The sequence below is a fragment of the Leuresthes tenuis genome, unplaced genomic scaffold (genome assembly GCF_036924035.1).
Source record: "Leuresthes tenuis unplaced genomic scaffold, fLeuTen1.0.hap1 SCAF_4, whole genome shotgun sequence".
Taxonomy (NCBI): Eukaryota; Metazoa; Chordata; class Actinopteri; order Atheriniformes; family Atherinopsidae; genus Leuresthes; species Leuresthes tenuis.
The window spans coordinates 1,477,724-1,502,003 of record NW_027325358.1 but is presented as its reverse complement, the minus strand read 5'-3'; the positions used below and the strand labels follow the sequence as shown (position 1 = coordinate 1,502,003).

General features: G+C 49.5%; 2 protein-coding genes across 7 annotated transcripts in view; one reads left to right on the top strand and one right to left on the bottom strand.

Annotated features, from left to right (window-relative positions):
• The window catches only part of LOC140305177 (fibrinogen-like protein 1), an 11,322-nt gene extending 7,303 nt beyond the window's left edge, over positions 1-4,019 (top strand). Inside the window, exons 6-9 of the mRNA XM_072383932.1 lie at positions 2,766-2,962; positions 3,202-3,407; positions 3,785-3,912; positions 3,963-4,019. Coding sequence (XP_072240033.1) covers positions 2,766-2,962; positions 3,202-3,407; positions 3,785-3,912; positions 3,963-4,019 — 588 coding nt within the window. The remainder of the gene's footprint in view (positions 1-2,765; positions 2,963-3,201; positions 3,408-3,784; positions 3,913-3,962) is intronic.
• LOC140305282 (uncharacterized) overlaps positions 3,547-24,280 on the bottom strand; it is a 74,941-nt gene continuing 54,207 nt past the window's right edge. For all 6 annotated transcript variants that reach the window (XM_072384057.1, XM_072384056.1, XM_072384054.1 and 3 more), the window contains 9 exons: positions 12,465-12,531; positions 9,185-9,308; positions 9,006-9,096; positions 6,849-6,954; positions 6,683-6,756; positions 6,463-6,561; positions 6,201-6,317; positions 6,021-6,118; positions 3,547-4,276 (listed from right to left, as the gene is read on the bottom strand). In XM_072384057.1, the coding sequence (XP_072240158.1) occupies positions 4,063-4,276; positions 6,021-6,118; positions 6,201-6,317; positions 6,463-6,561; positions 6,683-6,756; positions 6,849-6,954; positions 9,006-9,096; positions 9,185-9,308; positions 12,465-12,531 (990 nt within the window). In that variant the 3' untranslated portion in view covers positions 3,547-4,062. The remainder of the gene's footprint in view (positions 4,277-6,020; positions 6,119-6,200; positions 6,318-6,462; positions 6,562-6,682; positions 6,757-6,848; positions 6,955-9,005; positions 9,097-9,184; positions 9,309-12,464; positions 12,532-24,280) is intronic.

Sequence of the window (24,280 nt, the reverse complement as noted above, 5' to 3'; positions counted from 1 at the left end):
CGTTCAGCAGGCGTTCAGCAGGCGTTCAGCAGGCGTTCAGGAGGCGTTCAGGAGGCGTTCAGGAGGCGTTCAGGAGAGGCGTTCAGGAGGCGTTCGGGAGGCGTTCGGGAGGCGTTCATGAGGCGTTCGGGAGAGGCGTTCATGAGGCGTTCATGAGGCGTTCAGGAGGCGTTCAGCAGGCGTTCAGGAGAGGCGTTCAGGAGGCGTTCAGCAGGCGTTCAGGAGGCGTTCAGGAGGCGTTCAGGAGGCGTTCAGGAGGCGTTCAGCAGGACTTCAGGAGGCGTTCAGGAGGCGTTCAGGAGAGGCGTTCAGGAGGCGTTCAGGAGAGGCGTTCAGGAGGCGTTCATGAGGCGTTCAGGAGGCGTTCAGGAGGCGTTCAGCAGGCGTTCAGGAGAGGCGTTCAGGAGGCGTTCAGCAGGCGTTCAGGAGGCGTTCAGCAGGCGTTCAGGAGGCGTTCAGCAGGACTTCAGGAGGCGTTCAGGAGGCGTTCGGGAGGCGTTCAGGAGGCGTTCAGGAGGCCTTCAGGAGGCCTTCAGGAGGCGTTCGGGAGGCGTTCGGGAGGCGTTCGGGAGGCGTTCGGGAGGCGTTCGGGAGGCGTTCGGGAGAGGCGTTCATGAGGCGTTCGGGAGGCGTTCGGGAGGCGTTCAGCAGGCCTTCAGCAGGCGTTCGGGAGGCGTTCAGGAGGCGTTCAGCAGGCGTTCAGCAGGCGTTCAGCAGGCGTTCAGCAGGCGTTCAGCAGGCGTTCAGCAGGCGTTCAGCAGGCGTTCAGGAGGCGTTCAGGAGGCGTTCGGGAGGCGTTCAGGAGAGGCGTTCAGGAGGCGTTCGGGAGGCGTTCGGGAGGCGTTCAGGAGGCGTTCGGGAGAGGCGTTCATGAGGCGTTCAGGAGGCGTTCAGGAGGCGTTCAGCAGGCGTTCAGGAGAGGCGTTCAGGAGGCGTTCAGCAGGCGTTCAGGAGGCGTTCAGCAGGCGTTCAGGAGGCGTTCAGGAGGCGTTCAGCAGGACTTCAGGAGGCGTTCAGGAGGCGTTCAGGAGAGGCGTTCAGGAGGCGTTCGGGAGGCGTTCGGGAGGCGTTCAGGAGGCGTTCAGGAGGCCTTCAGGAGGCGTTCAGGAGGCGTTCGGGAGGCGTTCGGGAGGCGTTCGGGAGGCGTTCAGGAGGCGTTCGGGAGAGGCGTTCATGAGGCGTTCGGGAGGCGTTCGGGAGGCGTTCAGCAGGCCTTCAGCAGGCGTTCGGGAGGCGTTCAGGAGGCGTTCAGGAGGCCTTCAGGAGGCGTTCGGGAGGCGTTCGGGAGGCGTTCGGGAGGCGTTCGGGAGGCGTTCGGGAGGCGTTCGGGAGGCGTTCGGGAGGCGTTCAGGAGGCGTTCAGGAGGCGTTCGGGAGAGGCGTTCGGGAGAGGCGTTCGGGAGGCGTTCGGGAGGCGTTCGGGAGGCGTTCAGCAGGCCTTCAGCAGGCGTTCGGGAGGCGTTCAGGAGGTCTTTGATTGATCTGAATCAATAAATCTGATCGCAGACTCCCTGCTCTTGGTCTCATACCCCCCCCCCCACCTTCCCATCCCATAACAGCAGCTCTTATTTAGACTGTGGAGGCTCTCGTTGCCACGGAAACAGTCACGAGGTCATCAGCCGAGTGTTTCCCACGCTGTGATGACAGCGAGAGATTCAGAACATCTTCAGCTCATCGCCTCACGATTAAATCTTTATTATTATTATTATAATTCTTTTATTCTTAAGCTGTGAAACACGACGGGTCCAAAGTCTCAGCCTCTCACGGATGGAAAAAAGGATTTCCTCCTAATACAATCTGAATATTTTACTGCTTTTGGACCAAATCTTGTAAATGTTTAGTCTTTTCACCACATTAGCAGCTCTGAACTGAACAAGTTCATCACGATTAAACCGAGTCGGCTTCAGATTTTATTGAATCAGCTTAACTCCAAACATAAAACACGTTTTTCTGCTGAACTTTATCCTCCCCTGCAGTCATTTCCAAGTTATAGTCGCGTCCCGTCTCTAACTTCCACCTCTCAGCAGATCTTTTCCTCCACATTTCCCCTTTTTTAAAGCTGAGGTTTGTCTCGTTTTCTCACCTTTTGATGTGGATTCTCCTCTCAGAACGAGAAGTTTTATCATTTTAATGCATTTTAATGAGTTTTCATGCGTTTTAATGAGTTTTCATGCATTTTAATGCGTTTTAATGAGTTTTAATGAGTTTTCATGCGTTTTAATGAGTTTTCATGCGTTTTAATGAGTTTTCATGCATTTTAATGCGTTTTAATGAGTTTTAATGCACTTTAATGAGTTTTCATGCGTTTTAATGCGTTTTGATGTATTTTAATGCGTTTTAATGAGTTTTGATGCACTTTAATGAGTTTTCATGCGTTTTAATGCGTTTTGATGTATTTTAGTGAGTTTTGATGTGTTTTAATACGTTTTAATGATGCATTTTAATGCACTTTAATGAGTTTTCATGCGTTTTAATGAGTTTTAATGCACTTTAATGAGTTTTCATGCGTTTTAATGCGTTTTGATGTATTTTAATGCGTTTTAATGAGTTTTAATGCACTTTAATGCGTTTTAATGCGTTTTGATGTATTTTAGTGAGTTTTGATGTGTTTTAATACGTTTTAATGATGCATTTTAATGAGTTTTATTGCATTTTAATGAGTTTTATCCACAGCTCGAAGAAACCGTTTCATCAGAAAGTTTCACAGAAATGTGTAATTAACGTAGTTTGAGCTGAAAGTGACGACTGAAGGTGACTCTGCTGCAGGACCAGTACCAGCTCCACGTGGGACCGTACAGCGGCGACGCAGGGGACGCGCTGGCCGACGCCCGTGAGATGAACGCCACGAGCCCGTGCTCCGACGGCGTCAAATTCAGCACCTACGACCACCCCAACTACATCGATGCCGACGGAGACAACGGCCGCTGCCTCAGGCACAGCAGGTCGGGCTGGTGGTTCTGCCGGTAAGGCGCCCGCTTGGCGCCCGCTTGGCGCTCGCTTGGCGCTCGCTTGGCGCCCGCTTGGCGCTCGCTTGGCGCTCGCTTGGCGCCCGCTTGGCGCCCGCTTGGCGCTCGCTTGGCGCTCGCTTGGCGCCCGCTTGGCGCTCGCTTGGCGCTCGCTTGGCGCCCGCTTGGCGCCCGCTTGGCGCCCGCTTTGTGGCTTTCAGCGCGGAGCACCACGTTCACTTCCTCCGTCTCCGCAGGTGCGAGTCGGGTAACGTGAACGATCATCCCTACAACGGACTGTTGGAAGCCGCGGCCGACGACGGCGTGGAGTGGTACGTTTGGCACGGCTGGTCGTACGCCATCAAGTCCGTGGTGATGATGCTGCGAGCCTCCGACCTCCAGCACCTGCCGTCCCTCACAGCTCAGGGGCCGGCGCCGGAGGACGACGGCCGTCCTCCTGGTGGTCAGTAGGTCGGCAACACGAAGCGGCTCGGGACGCGCCCGGCGTCCGTCTGAAAGCGCCAATAAAACAGCGTTGCTTCCTCTGATGTCGTATGGATTTTATTCTGTGCCCAAAATAAAACGGGAGCTACACCGAGGCGTGTGGGGGAGGTTCAGCACACACTTTTATTTGGGGGAAACAGGTCAGCGGGGAGATGACTCAGATTGTCTGTTTGGGGACAGGAAATAAACTGCATATTTGTCCCGGACTGCGAGTCCGATCTGGTCCGACCAGCGTTTCCATCCAAGAGTACATTCCACAGAGCAGGTTAAGGTAGAAGTTGTGAGGAACACACATCCAGCGGTTCAAAGGTCAACAGTTCAAGTGTTTGTTCCAAGGACAGAGCAGCGATCGAGCTTCGCTCTTTGGGAGAAGAAGGAAGGGAAACCTGTGCAAACCCCCTCAGGAGCCCGTCAGCACGGGCCGGGGGGGCTCAGACCCTGAGCTGCGCCTGCTGCTCCTTCAGGTGAGGCTTGGGAGACTGAGAGCGAGGCCAGTCCCACGCTCCGCTTTCAGTGCACCGGCGCCACTGCGGCGCCCGACTCAAAGCGCACGAGGTCCTCTCTGCTGTGACTGAGGAGTCCGTATCTGGAGCTGCTTCCCGCTCCCAGGCTCCTTATCTGGGCGATAACGGCGCAGCTGTGGGGAAGGAGGCGGAGTTCCGCGGCGAGCTGAAGGGCGAGGTGGGAGAGAGGCGGCGGGGGCTGGCCAGCAGGTCGCCGTTGTGCAGCTTCCACAGCAGCTCCTCGTTCTCCATGGACAGGCGCTTGTTGACCTTGGACTCCTTCTGCAGCGTCTGCTGGAGGATGGCCTGCTCGCTGGACAGCTGCCTGCAGGGGGAGACAGAGAGCCGTCAGACGCATGCATCTGATGCATAAAAACTCTTCTTTCTGTGTCCAGGTCACAGCAAACGGCTGAATCCTGAAGGCCGGAGGGAGATAAATCATGCAGCCGATGATCCGTCTGATGGAGACAAAGCCTGAAAGGATTCTGATAAACTTTATCAATAGAAACCAAAAGAGTGACAAAAAAAACAAACACAGACGACAGAAAGTAAAGAAAACCCAAGAGGACAGAAATAACTTTTCATGCTCTAACTTTCAAAGAGAAAAGATGAAGAATTAAAGAATCTCTGCAGCTCCACAGGCTGTTCAGTACATTTACTGTTAATGAATCCGATAATTAAGAGATTAAAGGTGGAGCTCCGCCCCGATCCCTGAGGCTGAGCCCCGCCCCCCTCTGAAGGAAACCACGACCTCCTTCTTTGGGTCAGAACCCAGATCTGTGAGCTCAGGTGAGGGTTGGAACAAAGATGGAGCAGGAACCTGAAAGCTTCTCCTTCAGGCTCAGCTTCACCAAACGGACCGGAGCAGCGCCCTCATTACTGCTGACGGAGAAGAATGAATGAATGTGTGCTATAGCTCTGTTAGCTCATAGCTGCTGTTAGCTCCTAGCTGCTGTTAGCCCCTAGCTGCTGTTAGCTCCTAGCTGCTGTTAGCTCAGAGCTGCTGTTAGCTCATAGCTGCTGTTAGCTCATAGCTGCTGTTAGCCCCTAGCTGCTGTTAGCCCCTAGCTGCTGTTAGCTCCTAGCTGCTGTTAGCCCCTAGCTGCTGTTAGCCCCTAGCTGCTGTTAGCTCCTAGCTGCTGTTAGCCCCTAGCTGCTGTTAGCCCCTAGCTGCTGTTAGCTCCTAGCTGCTGTTAGCTCAGAGCTGCTGTTAGCTCATAGCTGCTGTTATGTGGCTACTTGCAGCTATAGGAGAGCTAACGGAGGGATTAAGATGGACGTTCTTACCGGAGTGAATAAACTCCGGTAAGAACGTCCATCTTACTCAAAGTCGTCGTTCACGTGGTCAAAATCTGATAAATATCCTGCCATGTTGCACAAAACTATCAGCAGCAAACTCTGTGTGAAGTTAGCCGACTGTCACAGAGCACGGAGTGAATAAGCTGTGCTGCAGGGGGGCGTGTGGATGAAGTGGTCCCAGTAGAGTGCCTGTGTAGAAATCCCTCCGTTAGCTCTCCTATAGCCGCAAGTAGCCACATAACAGCAGCTATGAGCTAACAGAGCTATAGCACACGTTCATTCATTCATTCTTCTTAAAGTATTGGTGAAATAAAGACAGATAATGCCTTATTTAGAGGCTGCATCCTCTAAGCCCCGTTCACTCCGTTATATGGATCTCCAGTTATCTAAATATCTTCCGAAGGACGCCGACTTTCACCAAACTGTTCTCAGTGAGTAGATGAACGTATTTCATGCCAGAAATAAGGTTTAAAAACACCGGAGTTCCCCTTTAACCTTCACCTCTAATGTCGTCTGTCTTCATGTTAAAACTGAGCTTTTCTTCTGAGTTTCAAAGTGCCTGAACAGATAATCTCAAATAAATACAAACGGCTGAATAAATTAGTTTAGAAAGAAGTTAAAAAATAAAATTAATATTAAAGCAGAGAGGTGAGAAAAAGATGCTCATGGGACCAGGCTGCAGAGAGCAGAGGCAGCCTGGGGTGGAGGCAGCTGGAGGCAGCTGGGATGGAGGCAGCTGGAGGCAGCTGGGATGGAGGTGGGATACGTACTTGGACAGAGCAGCGTGTTTGTCCATCCTCGCCCTGTAGTCCTCATTCTCCTGCTGGACCTTCGTCAGACACTCCTCCAGCTTCACGTTGGTCTCCACCTGCAGCGAGCGGTCGCACAGATCAACACTCAAAGCCTCCAGACACACGGTTAAAAAGGCACGAGGAAGGTGGAGAACCAACCAGTTTGTCCATCTCCATGAGCTTCTTCTCCTTCTGGTGCAGCTGGTTGTTCTTGATCTCCAGCACCACCTTCAGGCTCTCCAGCTCCTGCTCCAGGTACACGGTGTGGGAGTCCTTCTGCAGAAACAACCGGAAAAAAGGCTCGTTTATGTGTGACGCTTCCAGACCAGCAGGGGGCAGCAGAGCCCCGCAGAGACCCTCTGCCTTCCAGAGATGTTTCTGCTGGGAGGAATTCATCTTGTACAGAAACTGCCCCGTTTACCAGATTCTTGTCGCTGAGGATCCGCCGCCTCCTCTCCTCCTCAGCTCGCAGCTTCTCGCTCAGGTCCTCCTTCTCGGCTGACAGCTCGGATATCTTCTCCTGCAGGACGGACATGATCAGCTCAGTCTGACATCAGTTACCAGCAGAATCCGGACTTTTACAGAACTTTCCCCTGAGACAAACGGGTCAGAACACCTGAAGTGGTGAAAGTGAACCTTACAGAGAGAGAAGTTTCCGTCTCTTTCAGCGTTTTCTGCAGATCCTCCAGCTCCGTGTTCTGGATCCTCTTCAGCTCTGAAACAACAAGCATCAGCGGTCAGGAACGCACGACCAAGCTCAGACATTCAGCCGTGCACGCTCACATGCACGCTCACATGCACACACACCTTCTATGGAGGTCTCGTACTGCTGTTTCAGAGACTCCATCTTCTGGCTGTGACTGGCTTCCTGCTTCTTCCTCTCCGCCTCCTGCCGGATCCTCAGTTCCTCCACCTGAAGGACCAGAGGCTGCTGTTAACATGTGACCTGGCTGAGCCAATCACAAGCGGGCGGCTCCAGGGACCGCTTTGGACTGACGTCGCTGTTAAATCACGGATCATTCTTCAGACTTTAGCACCTCTCAGAGTCTCCTGGATTCATTTTTACAAAGTCAGATTAAACCCAGACGAACTGAAGCTTTTAAGACTTTTCCATCGGAGCCAGTCGATAAAGAAAAGGCTTTTTTAGCTTCTCAGACCACCACGAAGCGAGGAATGAAATGATAAAAACGATGCCTGCGTGTGCTTTAATATTCCTGAAACCTCCTGAACTGAAACTCGCTTTCATCTTCGTGTTATCCAGAAAAGCGCCTGCCGTCCACACAGGTCATTACGAGGTCATTCAGAGATGGAAAACTGCATTTTTCTGTCTGTAATGAGTTCAGATTTAACCCTCGAGGTTCAAACATTTTCTAATCAAACCACCGACTGTGTGCAGTGGAGTTATAGAGGAGCTCGTGTCCAAACATTTATTCATGAGCGTCAGAAGCGTGTTTTTAATAATCTTCCTGAATGAGAACAGAACCAGAAGAAAATGGCCTCTTTCTTATGTTTAAACTGTTACTGGAGAAGTTCAGGGTTCATTTATTCCTTTAACTTCTCCTTTCCTGCTCCAGGAAGTGACTTCGCACAATAAATCTCTGAAAGTTCGGGCTGAGCGATTTTATCGATATTTTGTTTCTCGATAAAGTATAGATTTTTTTTTTTTTTTTAAAATTTTTTAAGCAAATTCAGTTTTATTTATAAAGCGCCAGATTACAACAATTGTCATCTCAAGGCACTTAAGTAATAAAGTCCAATTTAAGCCAATTGGAATCCAATTCATTGTAATCATAATCCAATTAATTCATATGGAGCCAATTCAAAAATAATATCCGAGCTAAGGAAACCAACAGATTGGACCGAAACTTGTCTTCAGTCCAATCTCCCGTCAAACTTTATTGAAAAGTCAGACGTTACAATTAGTGGAAACACAGAACATTAACATTGTACAACATTGTACAAAACTGTGATAAATTAGTTGATAAAACTGTTATATAAAGTGCATAGATCAGTGGTTTTGATGGCTTTTCTGTTTATAGAATCTAGGATTGTTGTAATTTATTGTTTGAGCTCCTTCTCAAAAATGAAAAAAGATGATTTGTAATTAGAGAATTTGGATTTGTGTTTATGGTATTTAACAAGTAAAACAAGCAGGTTGATGATGTAATATTCACCACATAAACATGAGTCTGAAGACACGTCTGTTTGTTTCCGTTTGTCTGGCGGTGTTGTTCCGGGTCAAAGGTCGGACCACCGGTCCAATCAGTGTCAAATCACACCGTCCCTTTAAAACCTTTCAGAAAATGATGTGTATTAAATCGTATTAAATCGTTGGCTGAACACCTCGTATTGTATCGTATCGTGAGATTAGTGTAGCCGAAAGCCCTAAAGATCAGCAGCCGTCTCACATCATCTCTCGGGTCTTATTAGGGTCTTATTGGCTGCAGACAGGTGGAGGTGAATCAAAACGCCTCTGAGGAGCAGAAACAGTCGCAGCTCCGCTCTAAGCATTCAGACACTGAGCTGTGCTCAGAATAACAGCCACAGGTGGATTCATGCTCAGTTTGACCTCTGACCCAATCAGGCTCAGAGGTCAGGGGAGCTGGAAAGCAGCCAATCAGAGCTCAGAGGTCAGGGGAGCTGGAAAGCAGCCAATCAGAGCTCAGAGGTCAGGGGAGCTGGAAAGCAGCCAATCAGGCTCAGAGGTCAGGGGAGCTGGAAAGCAGCCAATCGGAGCTCTCGGTGCGTCACGCCTTTAATCAGACGTCATGTTTCGTGAGGAAGTTCACTTTGTAACCGTCGCTCTGGGGTGTAATTATCTGCTCGTAAAAGCTGTTTAATGGGAGCGACGCACGCTGAGGAACCTTTTACAGACGAGCATGCACCTGCTTGTTGACTGTGCACGTGTGTGTGCACGTGTGCGTGTGTGTGCACGTGTGCATGTGTGTGTGGGGGGGGGCCGACCTGCTGCTCCATCAACACGCGACACTTGTCAGCCTCCTCCTGGTACACCTGGTGGACTTTGTCCCACTCTGTTTGGTAAAAGTTCCTCAACCTGAAACCCAGAGAGGGATCAGCTCAGAGCGTCCCGTGCACAGCGTCCCGTGCACAGCGTCCCGTGCACAGCAGAGCGGGCGCCTCACCTGTCCTCCAGCTGCACCAGCTCCTCCCGGTGCTGCTCCTCCAGCCTCCTCAGGGCCTCCTCCAGGCTGACTCGGGCCTCCTCCTTCTCCCTCTGCAGACGCTCGCAGCATTGCGACGACACAACTGGACGAGAAACACCAGAAGAAGAGGGACAGAGAAACCGTTAATGAACTGGTCGCCATCTTCTGGAGCGAGAGGCCGCCGGCATCGGTCTGAACAGGGAACCAGGAGCACGTTTTCAGTCAAACACATTCCAGTTGAATGAGTCCTGCTGCAGATCGACCCCGAAACATCTGCCAGTCAGCTCAGAGGTATGCAGCACAACTCATTCCTGTCGGAGCTGCAAGCACACGCCCGCCTCCCCCCGCCTCCACCCGTTACCACACAGCACTTTGGTTCACTGCAGGTCTGCTTCTGATCTGAAACATTTAGGAAAAGATCCAGCGGAGCACCTGGACCGGCTCTCACACAACATTTACACAAGGCCTCTGCCAGTGTCAATACTGTGGGAGTAACAGCCGGCTGCAGCCGGGACAGTTGCTGTTTCCCCTGAATGGAGCTCTGTGTGCGCCTGTCGCCGTGGCGATGGAGACACCACGGCAACAGCAGCTGATGAACACTTCTCTATCACAGACAGGAAGTGTGAGCAGCAGGTGCAGACGGTGACGTCATGCTGCTGACAACACCTGAGGGCAAAGCTGTTGGCTGCAGACTCGTTTTATTCTGCTTCTGATCCGGTTCTTTCCACAGCAGAGCGGGTTTCATCCGTCTCATCTGAAGCTTCAGCGACATCTGAAGCTTCAGCGAACAGGTTCAGATCGTTGAAGGCAGAGTTAAAAAAGGGAAGAAGAATGAGCTCAAAACAGCTGGAATACGACAACAACCAGGGAGAGATTAAAAGTACACAAAGAAACCCATGAAATGGGAGAAAAACAGACCAAAGAAGCTCAATTAAAGGATTCTTTGTGCATGTTTCTGCAATAAATCTGAGCGTAGAAGAAGAAGAAGAAGAAGAAGCTGCAGCAACTTTACTCTGTGAAACCAGAAAACTGTTAAAGCAGCAAACAAACAGGTCGGTCCAGCTCAGCTCAGTCTGACTCGTACGAACAGACAGCCGTGCATGTGCACGTGCACGTGGGTGCGTGCACGTGCGTGACAGAAGCGTCCATACATGGCTGACATTCCTGGGCTCTGTGTGCGAGCAGCCGAGCCAAAGGTCGGCGGCAGTAAAGGTCGGCGGCAGCTGGAGGTGACGGATGGAGGGAAAGTGGGAAGAGGAGGAGCTCAGGCCGAGGTTTTTCACAGTTTTATGTGTTTGTGCTGCTTTCACACGCTGAACACTCCCATCTGAGAGGGACACTGGAGCACAAATGGGTTTGAAGCTCTGCTCTGAAAGCGTCTTGCTTGTTTTCAGCCATGGAGGTGAAACTCGTGCCCCAGAGATGTGGCGTCCTGCCAAACGCCGCGGAGCCACCGAGCCGCACCCCGAACACGCAAACTAATCACTTTACAGCTTTATTCATCCCTCTGGGAGCAGGAGGCCCTCTGATCTGCTCCAGTTCCACATCGAAACGCAGATGTGTTGCATCAAGTCCGCCTCCGTTTCAGGTCGGCTGAGCTGCTGACGCTGCGTTCTTCTGTCCCCACGCTGTTAAATTCACCCTGTAAACATTCATCTTTACTCCGCTCCAGTGGTCCTAACGCAAGCCTTTCAGATGCTACTCGTCCCCAGCCTGCATCTCGTGTCCTGGATGTCTTCTCCTCACATATAAAGCTCTTAATGACCGAGCTCCATCACATCTTAAAGATCTCACAGTTGGATATTTCCCCAACAGAGCACTTTGCTCTCAGGCTGCAGGTTTCCTTGTGGTTCCCAGAGTTTCTAAAAGCAGAATGGGAGGCAGAGCCTTCAGTTATCAGGCCCCTAAAAGCAGAATGGGAGGCAGAGCCTTCAGTTATCAGGCCCCTAAAAGCAGAATGGGAGGCAGAGCCTTCAGTTATCAGGCCCCTAAAAGCAGAATGGGAGGCAGAGCCTTCAGTTATCAGGCCCCTAAAAGCAGAATGGGAGGCAGAGCCTTCAGTTATCAGGCCCCTAAAAGCAGAATGGGAGGCAGAGCCTTCAGTTATCAGGCCCCTAAAAGCAGAATGGGAGGCAGAGCCTTCAGTTATCAGGCCCCTAAAAGCAGAATGGGAGGCAGAGCCTTCAGTTATCAGGCCCCTAAAAGCAGAACGGGAGGCAGAGCCTTCAGTTATCAGGCCCCTAAAAGCAGAATGGGAGGCAGAGCCTTCAGTTATCAGGCCCCTAAAAGCAGAATGGGAGGCAGAGCCTTCAGTTATCAGGCCCCTAAAAGCAGAATGGGAGGCAGAGCCTTCAGTTATCAGGCCCCTAAAAGCAGAATGGGAGGCAGAGCCTTCAGTTATCAGGCCCCTAAAAGCAGAATGGGAGGCAGAGCCTTCAGTTATCAGGCCCCTAAAAGCAGAATGGGAGGCAGAGCCTTCAGTTATCAGGCCCCTCTCTGTGGAACCAGCTGCCAGTTTGGCTTCAGGAAGCAGACACCCTCTCTACCTTTAAGATCAGGCTGAAACTTTCCTTTCTGATAAAGCTTATAGTTAGGGATGGCTCAGGTGAGCCTGAAACATCCCATAGTTCTGCTGCTATAGGCCCAGCCTGCTGGGGGAGCTCCCATGATGCACCTCTCCTCCCTCCATGTACAGATGACATCATTGCTGTCATTAACTTGTGTTTCTCTCTCTCAGCAGGTGTCTCTGGCCTGGTGTTACGCTGCTTGTTGTCCCCTCTTTCCTGTCCTCTCAGCCCCAGCTGGTCCAGGCAGATGGACCCTTCCTGGTTCTGGTTCTGATGGAGGTTTCTTCCTGTTAAAAGGGAGTTTTTTCTCTCCTCGCTGCCTTATTAAATCTTCGCAGTGCCTTCAGATGACGGCGTTTGCTGTGCTTTGACACCTGAAACTGAATCCAGCTGAAATCTCTGATCAGAGCTTCTGTCACTGGAGGCTAAATGAACCGATGTGAGTCATTAGAACGTTTTCTTCGGGGAAAGCGTCTGCTGAAGTTTAATCCAACGGCACACGGATGCTAAAGAGCGCTCCTCACACAGCTGACATGTGTTTGCAGGCCTGTGTGGAGCTCCTCCTGAACAGCAGCTGCACCAACAGCACAACTCAAACACCGCTGTGTTCTGAAAGGCCGTTGAGGCCCGATAAGCTTCCTCTGTGTGTGTCGCATGCAAATAGAAGGAAGGAATGTGCATGACGCTCTTACCCAGATCGTCCCGCAGCTTGCACAGGTCCAGCGACAGCTCCCTCTTCTGCTTCAGGGCTTCCTCCCGCTGCAGAGAGAAGAAGAGCTTAGACCACATCTGTCTGAACTTTGTCCTCCTGCAGCTTATGACCAGCACAGTTTTATCAGAAACTCTGGGATTACACAACAGCTCGCTGCGCTGGAAGGAGTCGTTCGTCCCTGTTTACACGGAGAAACATTTATTCTCTTGTTGATTTTTCAGTGTCTGCAGCTGGATTTGATCAGTTGATGAAAGTCTGAACATTAAGTCTTTAAGTTACAGGATAACAAACGAGTTTAGCTTCACGCCGTAATTCACAGAGAATTAGTTTCCTCAGATTCAGTCCATCAGTCGCAAACATGAAGCACTCAGTGAACCTTTTTACTGAAGCAGCAGCTCTGATTTCAGAGCTGAAACCCTTTAAACTGAGGTTATGTTTGATGATCTTTATGGTTTAATCATCGGTACAAAGAGGACACAACGACGTGAAGCCGCTGCAGTAACACGTTTCAAGGTGTGATGAACGGCAGCCGAAGCTCGTTTCGTGCAGCGTTTTTAATGCCAAACATGAGGAAACACGACCTTCTGACCCACGAACCTGGTTCTGTGCACCTTAAGCACTGTAAGACCCAAACATGAGAGTCTGCTGAGGTGTAGGCGGCAGAACTGCTTTAAGAGCTCAATACAAGAACACGAAAAGAAAGGTTTTAAGGAGGGGTTTGAAGGTTTTAAAGAGTTTAAGCATAAAGAGGGAACTCTGATGCAAAAAGACCATCTGTAACGGCGGCTTTAAAAGGTGAGACAGAGAAGCTGTGAGATTAAAGGCTGCTGGAATCTGGATGCTATCTGCAGAGAACAGAAGTGGGCCGAGGACCGAGCCCTGCGGTTCACCACAGGTCAGCTGAACTGTTGAGGAGGGTCAGAGTGACCAGAAGAGTCCCTTATTCCAGCCCAGGACTCATCAGTCCCATCAGGATGTGACCGGCAGCATCAAAGGCAGCATTTTAATCTAAAAGAGGTGAAACCGATCGGTTTAATCTGTCTGCACTCAGCAGGAGGCCACTGGCCGAGCTCCAGAACCAGACTGGGAGCTGTTAAAAAACCCTTATCATTCAAGGAGGAGACACATGTCTCAGTTTGGAGATTAATCTGTCGCTGCTTAAAGGCCTAAAGTGTCCTGAAAAGAACCAGAGACATGAAGAAGATAACAGGTTCCACTGTGCAGAATACTCCTTTAAATGCACTTCATGTTTAAAGTGAGTCCCATTAAAATACTGCGAGTGTGCAGCAAGGCGAGGCTTTACTGCCTGAATCCCTCCTAACGCCTCCGAGTGTTTACACAACACCAGCCAGCTTCCTTCCAGCTGCAGGCGAATTATTATCCAGTTAAAAGACTTCCTGGAGTCACTTTCTATCCTTCAGAGGCAGAGAAACACACTTAAGACACCATTTAAGCCATATGAAGTCTCTCTTCTTCACAGATTTTATCCGAAGCATTAAGTCCTGTTAGCTTCTTGTTCCCCTCACAGCATCAGCTGGGACGTCCAGCACAAAACCACCAGAGAAAACCTGAAATATCACCTGGAACAGGAGCTGCTTCAGGCTCTGTGCTGCCTGTTTGTTTCCAACACTCAGAGTGAGGCTGATGCACGTGGATTTAACTCACTTCAGCTTTCCAAAGCGCACGGCTGCGCGCACGTCAGCTTTTTAAAGCGCCACACAGCAGCAGAGGTGGTGGAATTCAGCGTGAAACACGGCGTCTTACTCTCTGACATGCAGTCACAAAGTCCGGCTGTCGGATCCGGTGAAAGAGGAAAGAAGAAGGAGTAAAGGCTAAAGAGTAAAGGCTAAAGAGTAAAGAGTAAAGGCTAAAGAGTAATGAGTAAAGGCTAAAGAGTAAAGAGTAAAGAGTAAAGGCTAAAGAGTAAAGAGTAAAGGCTAAAGAGTAAAGGCTAAAGAGTAATGAGTAAAGGCTAAAGAGTAATGAGTAAAGGCTAAAGAGTAAAGAGTAAAGGCTAAAGAGTAAAGACTAAAGGCTAAAGAGTAAAGGCTAAAGAGTAAAGAGTAATGAGTAAAGGCTAAAGAGTAAAGAGTAAAGGCTAAAGAGTAAAGGCTAAAGAGTAAAGGCTAAAGAGTAAAGAAGAAAGAGTAAAGAGTAAAGGCTAAAGAGTAATGAGTAAAGGCTAAAGAGTAATGAGTAAAGGCTAAAGAGTAAAGAGTAAAGGCTAAAGAGTAATGAGTAAAGGCTAAAGAGTAAAGAGTAAAGAGTAATGAGTAAAGGCTAAAGAGTAAAGGCTAAAGAGTAAAGAGTAAAGGCTAAAGAGTAATGAGTAAAGGCTAAAGAGTAATGAGTAAAGGCTAAAGAGTAATGAGTAAAGGCTAAAGAGTAAAGAGTAAAGGCTAAAGAGTAAAGAGTAAAGGCTAAAGAGTAAAGAGTAAAGGCTAAAGAGTAAAGAGTAAAGGCTAAAGAGTAATGAGTAAAGGCTAAAGAGTAATGAGTAAAGGCTAAAGAGTAAAGAGTAAAGGCTAAAGAGTAATGAGTAAAGGCTAAAGAGTAAAGAGTAAAGAGTAATGAGTAAAGGCTAAAGAGTAAAGGCTAAAGAGTAAAGGCTAAAGAGTAATGAGTAAAGGCTAAAGAGTAATGAGTAAAGGCTAAAGAGTAATGAGTAAAGGCTAAAGAGTAAAGGCTAAAGAGTAAAGAGTAAAGGCTAAAGAGTAAAGAGTAAAGGCTAAAGAGTAATGAGTAAAGGCTAAAGAGTAAAGAGTAAAGGCTAAAGAGTAAAGAGTAAAGGCTAAAGAGTAAAGAGTAAAGGCTAAAGAGTAAAGAGTAAAGGCTAAAGAGTAAAGAGTAAAGGCTAAAGAGTAAAGAGTAAAGAGTAATGAGTAAAGGCTAAAGAGTAAAGGCTAAAGAGTAAAGAGTAAAGGCTAAAGAGTAATGAGTAATGAGTAAAGGCTAAAGAGTAAAGGCTAAAGAGTAAAGAGTAAAGGCTAAAGAGTAAAGAGTAATGAGTAAAGGCTAAAGAGTAAAGGCTAAAGAGTAAAGGCTAAAGAGTAAAGAGTAATGAGTAAAGGCTAAAGAGTAAAGAGTAAAGGCTAAAGAGTAAAGAGTAATGAGTAAAGGCTAAAGAGTAAAGGCTAAAGAGTGGGAGGACGGGGGGGAAAGGCACCGATCTCACAGAAAAGAGCCGAAACTGTTGCAGAAAACATGTCAACAGATGGCTGAGGAAGAGTTTCTACACACCAGCTCAGAGGCTGCAGAGAAAGTCATGAAAAGGGGGAAAATGTGGCTGTAAAAGTCCTTCCTTAAAGCTTAAAGCGAGGCGTGAGGAGAAAGCAGAGGAAACACGCACCTGGCGTTTCTTCTTGCAGCGGGGGTGGGGGGTCCTGCTGGACTTTGGGGGGGCTTTGCTCTCCGTGGAGCCCATGACTGAACAGCTGTTTCTGCTCTTCTTGCTGCCGTGCCTCTGATCGCTCAGCAGACACAAACCTTCCTCTCTGAGCTCCGAGCACATCCACTCCTCCCCCTCTCTACCTGTGAATCCCTCCCCCGGCCCTCCCCAGATCACACGATGAAGGAATGTCAGTTATTTCTGCACCTCCTTCTTCTTTTCTTCCTATCCTGACTCTTAACTGGTTCATCTGCCTTCAGCTCGTTCAAACCTTCTCTTAACTTTGTGCTGCTGAGTTTCAGGAAGAGTTTCTGCAATAAACTGAAGCTCATTTCAGCTTAACTCCCTGAAAGCAGAGTCAAATATCCACGAAACTGAGCAGAGGAGCAGAAACACAAGCCAACAAACATCTTCTTGATAAAGGAAACTGAAAGGAGTCCCAGCAGCTGTTTGAGTGCAGACCCTCAGAAACCAGCCCTCAGCGGAGCTCAGCCTCAGTTATATTCAGCAGCCAGCTTTCAAACATGAAGGGCAGAGAAGGTTCAGATAAAATCGAACATTCCTCCGCCTCTTCGGTCCGGCTCTCCGCCTGCTGCACCACCTGCACCACCTCTCAGCGAGCTGCAGCCTCTCATGGAGCTGCAGCCTCTCATGGAGCTGCAGCCTCTCATGGAGCCGCAGCCTCTCAGCGAGCTGCAGCCTCTCATGGAGCTGCAGCCTCTCATGGAGCTGCAGCCTCTCAGCGAGCTGCAGCCTCTCATGGAGCTGCTGCCTCTCATGGAGCTGCTGCCTCTCATGGAGCTGCAGCCTCTCAGCGAGCTGCAGCCTCTCATGGAGCTGCAGCCTCTCAGCGAGCTGCTGCCTCTCATGGAGCTGCAGCCTCTCATGGAGCTGCAGCCTCTCATGGAGCCGCTGCCTCTCATGGAGCTGCAGCCTCTCATGGAGCTGCAGCCTCTCAGCGAGCCGCAGCCTCTCAGCGAGCTGCAGCCTCTCATGGAGCTGCAGCCTCTCATGGAGCTGCAGCCTCTCATGGAGCTGCAGCCTCTCAGCGAGCTGCTGCCTCTCATGGAGCTGCAGCCTCTCAGCGAGCCGCAGCCTCTCATGGAGCCGCAGCCTCTCATGGAGCTGCAGCCTCTCAGCGAGCTGCAGCCTCTCATGGAGCTGCAGCCTCTCATGGAGCTGCAGCCTCTCATGGAGCTGCAGCCTCTCATGGAGCTGCAGCCTCTCATGGAGCTGCAGCCTCTCATGGAGCCGCAGCCTCTCATGGAGCTGCAGCCTCTCAGCGAGCTGCAGCCTCTCATGGAGCTGCAGCCTCTCATGGAGCTGCAGCCTCTCATGGAGCTGCAGCCTCTCATGGAGCTGCAGCCTCTCATGGAGCTGCAGCCTCTCATGGAGCTGCAGCCTCTCAGCGAGCTGCAGCCTCTCAGCGAGCTGCAGCCTCTCATGGAGCCGCAGCCTCTCATGGAGCTGCAGCCTCTCATGGAGCCGCAGCCTCTCATGGAGCTGCAGCCTCTCAGCGAGCTGCAGCCTCTCATGGAGCTGCAGCCTCTCATGGAGCTGCAGCCTCTCATGGAGCTGCAGCCTCTCATGGAGCTGCAGCCTCTCATGGAGCTGCAGCCTCTCAGCGAGCTGCAGCCTCTCATGGAGCTGCAGCCTCTCATGGAGCTGCTGCCTCTCATGGAGCTGCAGCCTCTCATGGAGCTGCAGCCTCTCATGGAGCTGCAGCCTCTCATGGAGCTGCTGCCTCTCATGGAGCTGCAGCCTCTCAGCGAGCTGCAGCCTCTCATGGAGCTGCAGCCTCTCAGCGAGCCGCAGCCTCTCAGCGAGCTGCAGCCTCTCATGGAGCTGCTGCCTCTCATGGAGCTGCAGCCTCTCAGCGAGCTGCAGCCTCTCATGGAGCTGCAGCCTCTCATGGAGCCGCAGCCTCTCATGGAGCCGCAGCCTCTCATGGAGCCGCTGCCTCTCAGCGAGCTGCAGCCTCTCATGGAGCTGCTGCCTCTCATGGAGCTGCAGCCTCTCATGGAGCCGCAGCCTCTCATGGAGCCGCTGCCTCTCATGGAGCTGCAGCCTCTCATGGAGCCGCTGCCTCTCAGCGAGCTGCAGCCTCTCATGGAGCTGCTGCCTCTCATGGAGCCGCTGCCTCTCATGGAGCTGCAGCCTCTCATGGAGCCGCAGCCTCTCATGGAGCCGCAGCCTCTCATGGAGCCGCTGCCTCTCAGCGAGCTGCAGCCTCTCATGGAGCTGCTGCCTCTCATGGAGCTGCAGCCTCTCATGGAGCTGCAGCCTCTCATGGAGCCGCAGCCTCTCATGGAGCCGCAGCCTCTCATGGAGCCGCTGCCTCTCATGGAGCTGCAGCCTCTCATGGAGCTGCAGCCTCTCATGGAGCTGCAGCCTCTCATGGAGCTGCAGCCTCTCATGGAGCTGCAGCCTCTCATGGAGCTGCAGCCTCTCATGGAGCTGCAGCCTCTCATGGAGCCGCTGCCTCTCAGCGAGCTGCAGCCTCTCATGGAGCTGCTGCCTCTCATGGAGCTGCAGCCTCTCATGGAGCTGCAGCCTCTCATGGAGCCGCAGCCTCTCATGGAGCCGCTGCCTCTCATGGAGCTGCAGCCTCTCATGGAGCTGCAGCCTCTCATGGAGCTGCAGCCTCTCATGGAGCTGCAGCCTCTCATGGAGCTGCAGCCTCTCATGGAGCCGCAGCCTCTCATGGAGCCGCAGCCTCTCATGGAGCCGCAGCCTCTCATGGAGCCGCAGCCTCTCATGGAGCTGCAGCCTCTCATGGAGCTGCTGCCTCTCATGGAGCTGCAGCCTCTCATGGAGCCGCAGCCTCTCATGGAGCCGCAGCCTCTCATGGAGCCGCTGCCTCTCATGGAGCTGCAGCCTCTCATGGAGCTGCAGCCTCTCATGGAGCCGCAGCCTCTCATGGAGCCGCAGCCTCTCATGGAGCCGCTGCCTCTCATGGAGCTGCAGCCTCTCATGGAGCCGCAGCCTCTCATGGAGCTGCAGCCTCTCATGGAGCTGCAGCCTCTCATGGAGCTGCAGCCTCTCATGGAGCCGCAGCCTCTCATGGAGCCGCAGCCTCTCATGGAGCCGCAGCCTCTCATGGAGCCGCAGCCTCTCATGGAGCCGCAGCCTCTCATGGAGCTGCAGCCTCTCATGGAGCCGCAGCCTCTCATGGAGCCGCTGCCTCTCATGGAGCCGCAGCCTCTCATGGAGCTGCAGCCTCTCATGGAGCTGCAGCCTCTCATGGAGCCGCAGCCTCTCATGGAGCCGCAGCCTCTCATGGAGCTGCAGCCTCTCATGGAGCTGCAGCCTCTCATGGAGCTGCAGCCTCTCATGGAGCTGCAGCCTCTCATGGAGCCGCAGCCTCTCATGGAGCCGCAGCCTCTCATGGAGCCGCAGCCTCTCATGGAGCCGCAGCCTCTCATGGAGCTGCTGCCTCTCATGGAGCTGCTGCCTCTCAGCGAGCTGCAGCCTCTCAGCGAGCTGCAGCCTCTCATGGAGCTGCACATCCAATCAATATCAGCTCTGGAGAGGTCTCTGAAGTCTCCCTGTTCCAGTCAGCATCTGCACAGCCGGGGCATTCGTCCCAGGACATGGAGGTGTTCTCATCAGATGCCGGCTCAGAGAGTTACTCGATAAGGTCACGCTCATATGTGCACGATAAGATAATCTTTCACCCAGACACAGAGATAACAGCTGGACTGTTTCATTTACAGCTGCCATGCAGAACAAAGTGTGCAGCAGCACTTTAGGAGCTGCATCAGTTCACAGGTCAACCTGTGAGAGAGCTGGAAAACAAGCCCAAAGACTCCCTGAGGTCTTCATATCTGAGGAGACAAACCTGGCAGAGACAGGCTCCAACTGAGGTTAATCAGAGGGCAAACATTTACCGAACACTGTCTCCACGTCCGGGTGGCGTCCTGCTGCTGCTCTGAACCAATCAGCAGCCTCCAGCCTGAAGCTTTCAACAAGAAGCTTTTTAAAGTCACACTTCAGGGCTGAGGGAATATTTTCTGTGTAAATCTTATTTTTACAGCCAAAGAAGCCAAAAGAGAAAGAGAAGAAGGTTAAAAGAGAGGATCAGAGGAACTCCACCTGCCCCCGACAGGCCAAACAAGCCTTCAGGCCATTCCTTGCTGTTCCTTCACCCCCCCGCAGCTCACCTGCACATCACAGCTTGGCTGCATGTCACTGTGGCCACGCCCACTTCTTATCTACCATCACGGAAATAACGCGCTGAACTTTAGGTAACTGTTGACAGTTTGCACCTAAAACTGTGCACCGCTCAGCTGGCTTCATGCTGGAAATTTATTTAAATTGATTTAATCCATCTTAGAGTGCTGGTTTAAAGCATTTTCTCTCTGAGAATAACGTGTTCTCACTGTTTGAAGCTGTGCTTCTGACCTGAGGTCCCAGGAGACATTAACTCATCGCCATCCTCACCCTGAGGTTCGCCTCCAAAGAGAAACCGTCTGAACTCACCCAGAAGCACGACTTTCACTGGGAGGTTGCAGGGAAACCTCGCCTGGTGCACATCACGCACGCCAGGACGGCTCAGAACAAGCGCCTCATCAGCTGTGGGTGTGTGGACAGCCTCTCCCTGCTGCCTCAGTGCTAAAAACAGCAGCAACATTTCACTCCTCTTATCACCAGCTGATCCTGGTTCAGTCTGCCAAAGGGGAGGAAGATAACCGCTCGTTTCCCCTCATTTACCCCCTGAAGTGGCGTGAGACCAGCCTGAACTCACATGAGCAAACATCCACCTTATCTGCCTTTAAAGTGGCGTGTCAAAGAGGAAGTGAAGCCTCCATGTTTCCCAGGTTTATCCTCCACAGAGTCTCATTTAGAGGCAGCACAACACGTGAGAAACAGCGTTTAAAAACAGCTGAGAGACGCTGCTTTCTACCACCAACAACACGTCTGAAGGGTGGAAATCAGCTGAGAAAACTGAGGAGCTACTTCAAAGCTTTTCATAGCCTTTCACTGGGAGCTAAAATGCATGTTTTTAAGGTGATTTAACGCGTCGAATCACTCGATTAAGATATAAAAGTAGGAGTCTCATCATCACCAGCCTGCTAACTGATCGGTCCACATGGATTAAATGAAGCACAACCAACATGTGAGAGAGCACAGCTCCTCCAGGGTGGAGACGAGTCGTCTCTCTGTTTAGTTCCAGCTGCAGACGACAAACACCAGAGCTGCTCTCCACCTTCAGTTTCCATTCGATTTAAGATGTTACGGCTGATTTTCAAGGCTCTAAATGTTCTGACCGGGTCAGATGTTCTGAACACTAAAACAGACGGGATCAACCTACAGATTCAAATGAGAACCGCCGACACTCTTAAAGACCCAACATCCAACTAAACTGAACTTAATTTAACTGAACTGAATTTAACTAAACTGAACTGAATTTAACTGAATTTAACTGAATTTAACTGAACTGAATTTGATTAAACTGAACTGAATTGAACTTAATTTAACTGAACTGAACTAAACTGAACTGAATTGAACTGAATTTAACTGAATTTAACTGAACTGAATTTGATTAAACTGAATTGAATTGAACTTAATTTAACTGAACTGAACTAAACTGAATTGAATTGAACTTAATTTAACTGAATTTAACTGAACTGAATTTGATTAAACTGAACTGAATTGAACTTAATTTAACTGAACTGAACTAAACTGAACTGAATTGAACTGAATTTAACTAAACTGAACTGAACTGCTCTTTGTTCGTTTAAATTGAATTGAACTGAATTGAACTGAACTGAATTGAACTGAATTTAACTAAACTGAACTGCTCTTTGGTCGTTTAAATTGAATTGAACTGAATTTAACCTGATTTATCCTCCACAGAGTCTCATTTAGAGGCAGCAAAACACGTGAGAAACAGCGTTTAAAAACAGCTGAGAGACGCTGCTTTCTACCACCAACAACACGTCTGAAGGGTGGAAATCAGCTGAGAAAACTGAGGAGCTACATCAAAGCTTTTCATAGCCTTTCACTGGGAGCTAAAATGCATGTTTTTAAGGTGATTTAACGCGTCGAATCACTCGATTAAGATATAAAAGTAGGAGTCTCATCATCACCAGCCTGCTAACTGATCGGTCCACATGGATTAAATGAAGCACAACCAACATGTGAGAGAGCACAGCTCCTCCAGGGTGGAGACGAGTCGTCTCTCTGTTTAGTTCCAGCTGCAGACGACAAACACCAGAGCTGCTCTCCACCTTCAGTTTCCATTCGATTTAAGATGTTACGGCTGATTTTCAAGGCTCTAAATGTTCTGACCGGGTCAGATGTTCTGAACACTAAAACAGACGGGATCAACCTACAGATTCAAATGAGAACCGCCGACACTCTTAAAGACCCAACATCCAACTAAACTGAACTTAATTTAACTGAACTGAATTTAACTAAACTGAACTGAATTTAACTGAATTTAACTGAATTTAACTGAACTGAATTTGATTAAACTGAACTGAATTGAACTTAATTTAACTGAACTGAACTAAACTGAACTGAATTGAACTGAATTTAACTGAATTTAACTGAACTGAATTTGATTAAACTGAATTGAATTGAACTTAATTTAACTGAACTGAACTAAACTGAATTGAATTGAACTTAATTTAACTGAATTTAACTGAACTGAATTTGATTAAACTGAACTGAATTGAACTTAATTTAACTGAACTGAACTAAACTGAACTGAATTGAACTGAATTTAACTAAACTGAACTGAACTGCTCTTTGTTCGTTTAAATTGAATTGAACTGAATTGAACTGAACTGAATTGAACTGAATTTAACTAAACTGAACTGCTCTTTGGTCGTTTAAATTGAATTGAACTGAATTTAACCTGATTTATCCTCCACAGAGTCTCATTTAGAGGCAGCAAAACACGTGAGAAACAGCGTTTAAAAACAGCTGAGAGACGCTGCTTTCTACCACCAACAACACGTCTGAAGGGTGGAAATCAGCTGAGAAAACTGAGGAGCTACATCAAAGCTTTTCATAGCCTTTCACTGGGAGCTAAAATGCATGTTTTTAAGGTGATTTAACGCGTCGAATCACTCGATTAAGATATAAAAGTAGGAGTCTCATCATCACCAGCCTGCTAACTGATCGGTCCACATGGATTAAATGAAGCACAACCAACATGTGAGAGAGCACAGCTCCTCCAGGGTGGAGACGAGTCGTCTCTCTGTTTAGTTCCAGCTGCAGACGACAAACACCAGAGCTGCTCTCCACCTTCAGTTTCCATTCGATTTAAGATGTTACGGCTGATTTTCAAGGCTCTAAATGTTCTGACCGGGTCAGATGTTCTGAACACTAAAACAGACGGGATCAACCTACAGATTCAAATGAGAACCGCCGACACTCTTAAAGACCCAACATCCATCGAGTTTAATCAGAACTTATGAAATGTTTCTTCATCGCTGCAGCCAGAGTTCTGGTGAGAACTGGCAGGAGAGATTATATCTGATTATATCTAGAACTGAGAGATTATATCGCTCCAGTTTTAGCTGATTTAGTGCTTTATACAACAAACTGAATTTAACTGAACTGAACTGAACTACTCTTTGGTCGTTTAAATTGAATTGAACTGAATTGAACTGAACTGAACTGAACTAAACTGAACTGAACTGAATTTAACTGAACTGAACTAAACTGAACTGAATTGAACTGAATTGAACTAAACTGAACTGAACTGCTCTTTGTTCGTTTAAATTGAATTGAACTGAATTTAACCTGATTTATCCTCCACAGAGTCTCATTTAGAGGCAGCAAAACACGTGAGAAACAGCGTTTAAAAACAGCTGAGAGACGCTGCTTTCTACCACCAACAACACGTCTGAAGGGTGGAAATCAGCTGAGAAAACTGAGGAGCTACATCAAAGCTTTTCATAGCCTTTCACTGGGAGCTAAAATGCATGTTTTTAAGGTGATTTAACGCGTCGAATCACTCGATTAAGATATAAAAGTAGGAGTCTCATCATCACCAGCCTGCTAACTGATCGGTCCACATGGATTAAATGAAGCACAACCAACATGTGAGAGAGCACAGCTCCTCCAGGGTGGAGACGAGTCGTCTCTCTGTTTAGTTCCAGCTGCAGACGACAAACACCAGAGCTGCTCTCCACCTTCAGTTTCCATTCGATTTAAGATGTTACGGCTGATTTTCAAGGCTCTAAATGTTCTGACCGGGTCAGATGTTCTGAACACTAAAACAGACGGGATCAACCTACAGATTCAAATGAGAACCGCCGACACTCTTAAAGACCCAACATCCAACTAAACTGAACTGAATTGAACTTAATTTAACTGAACTGAACTGAATTTAACTAAACTGAACTGAATTTAACTGAACTGAACTGAATTTAACTGAATTTAACTGAATT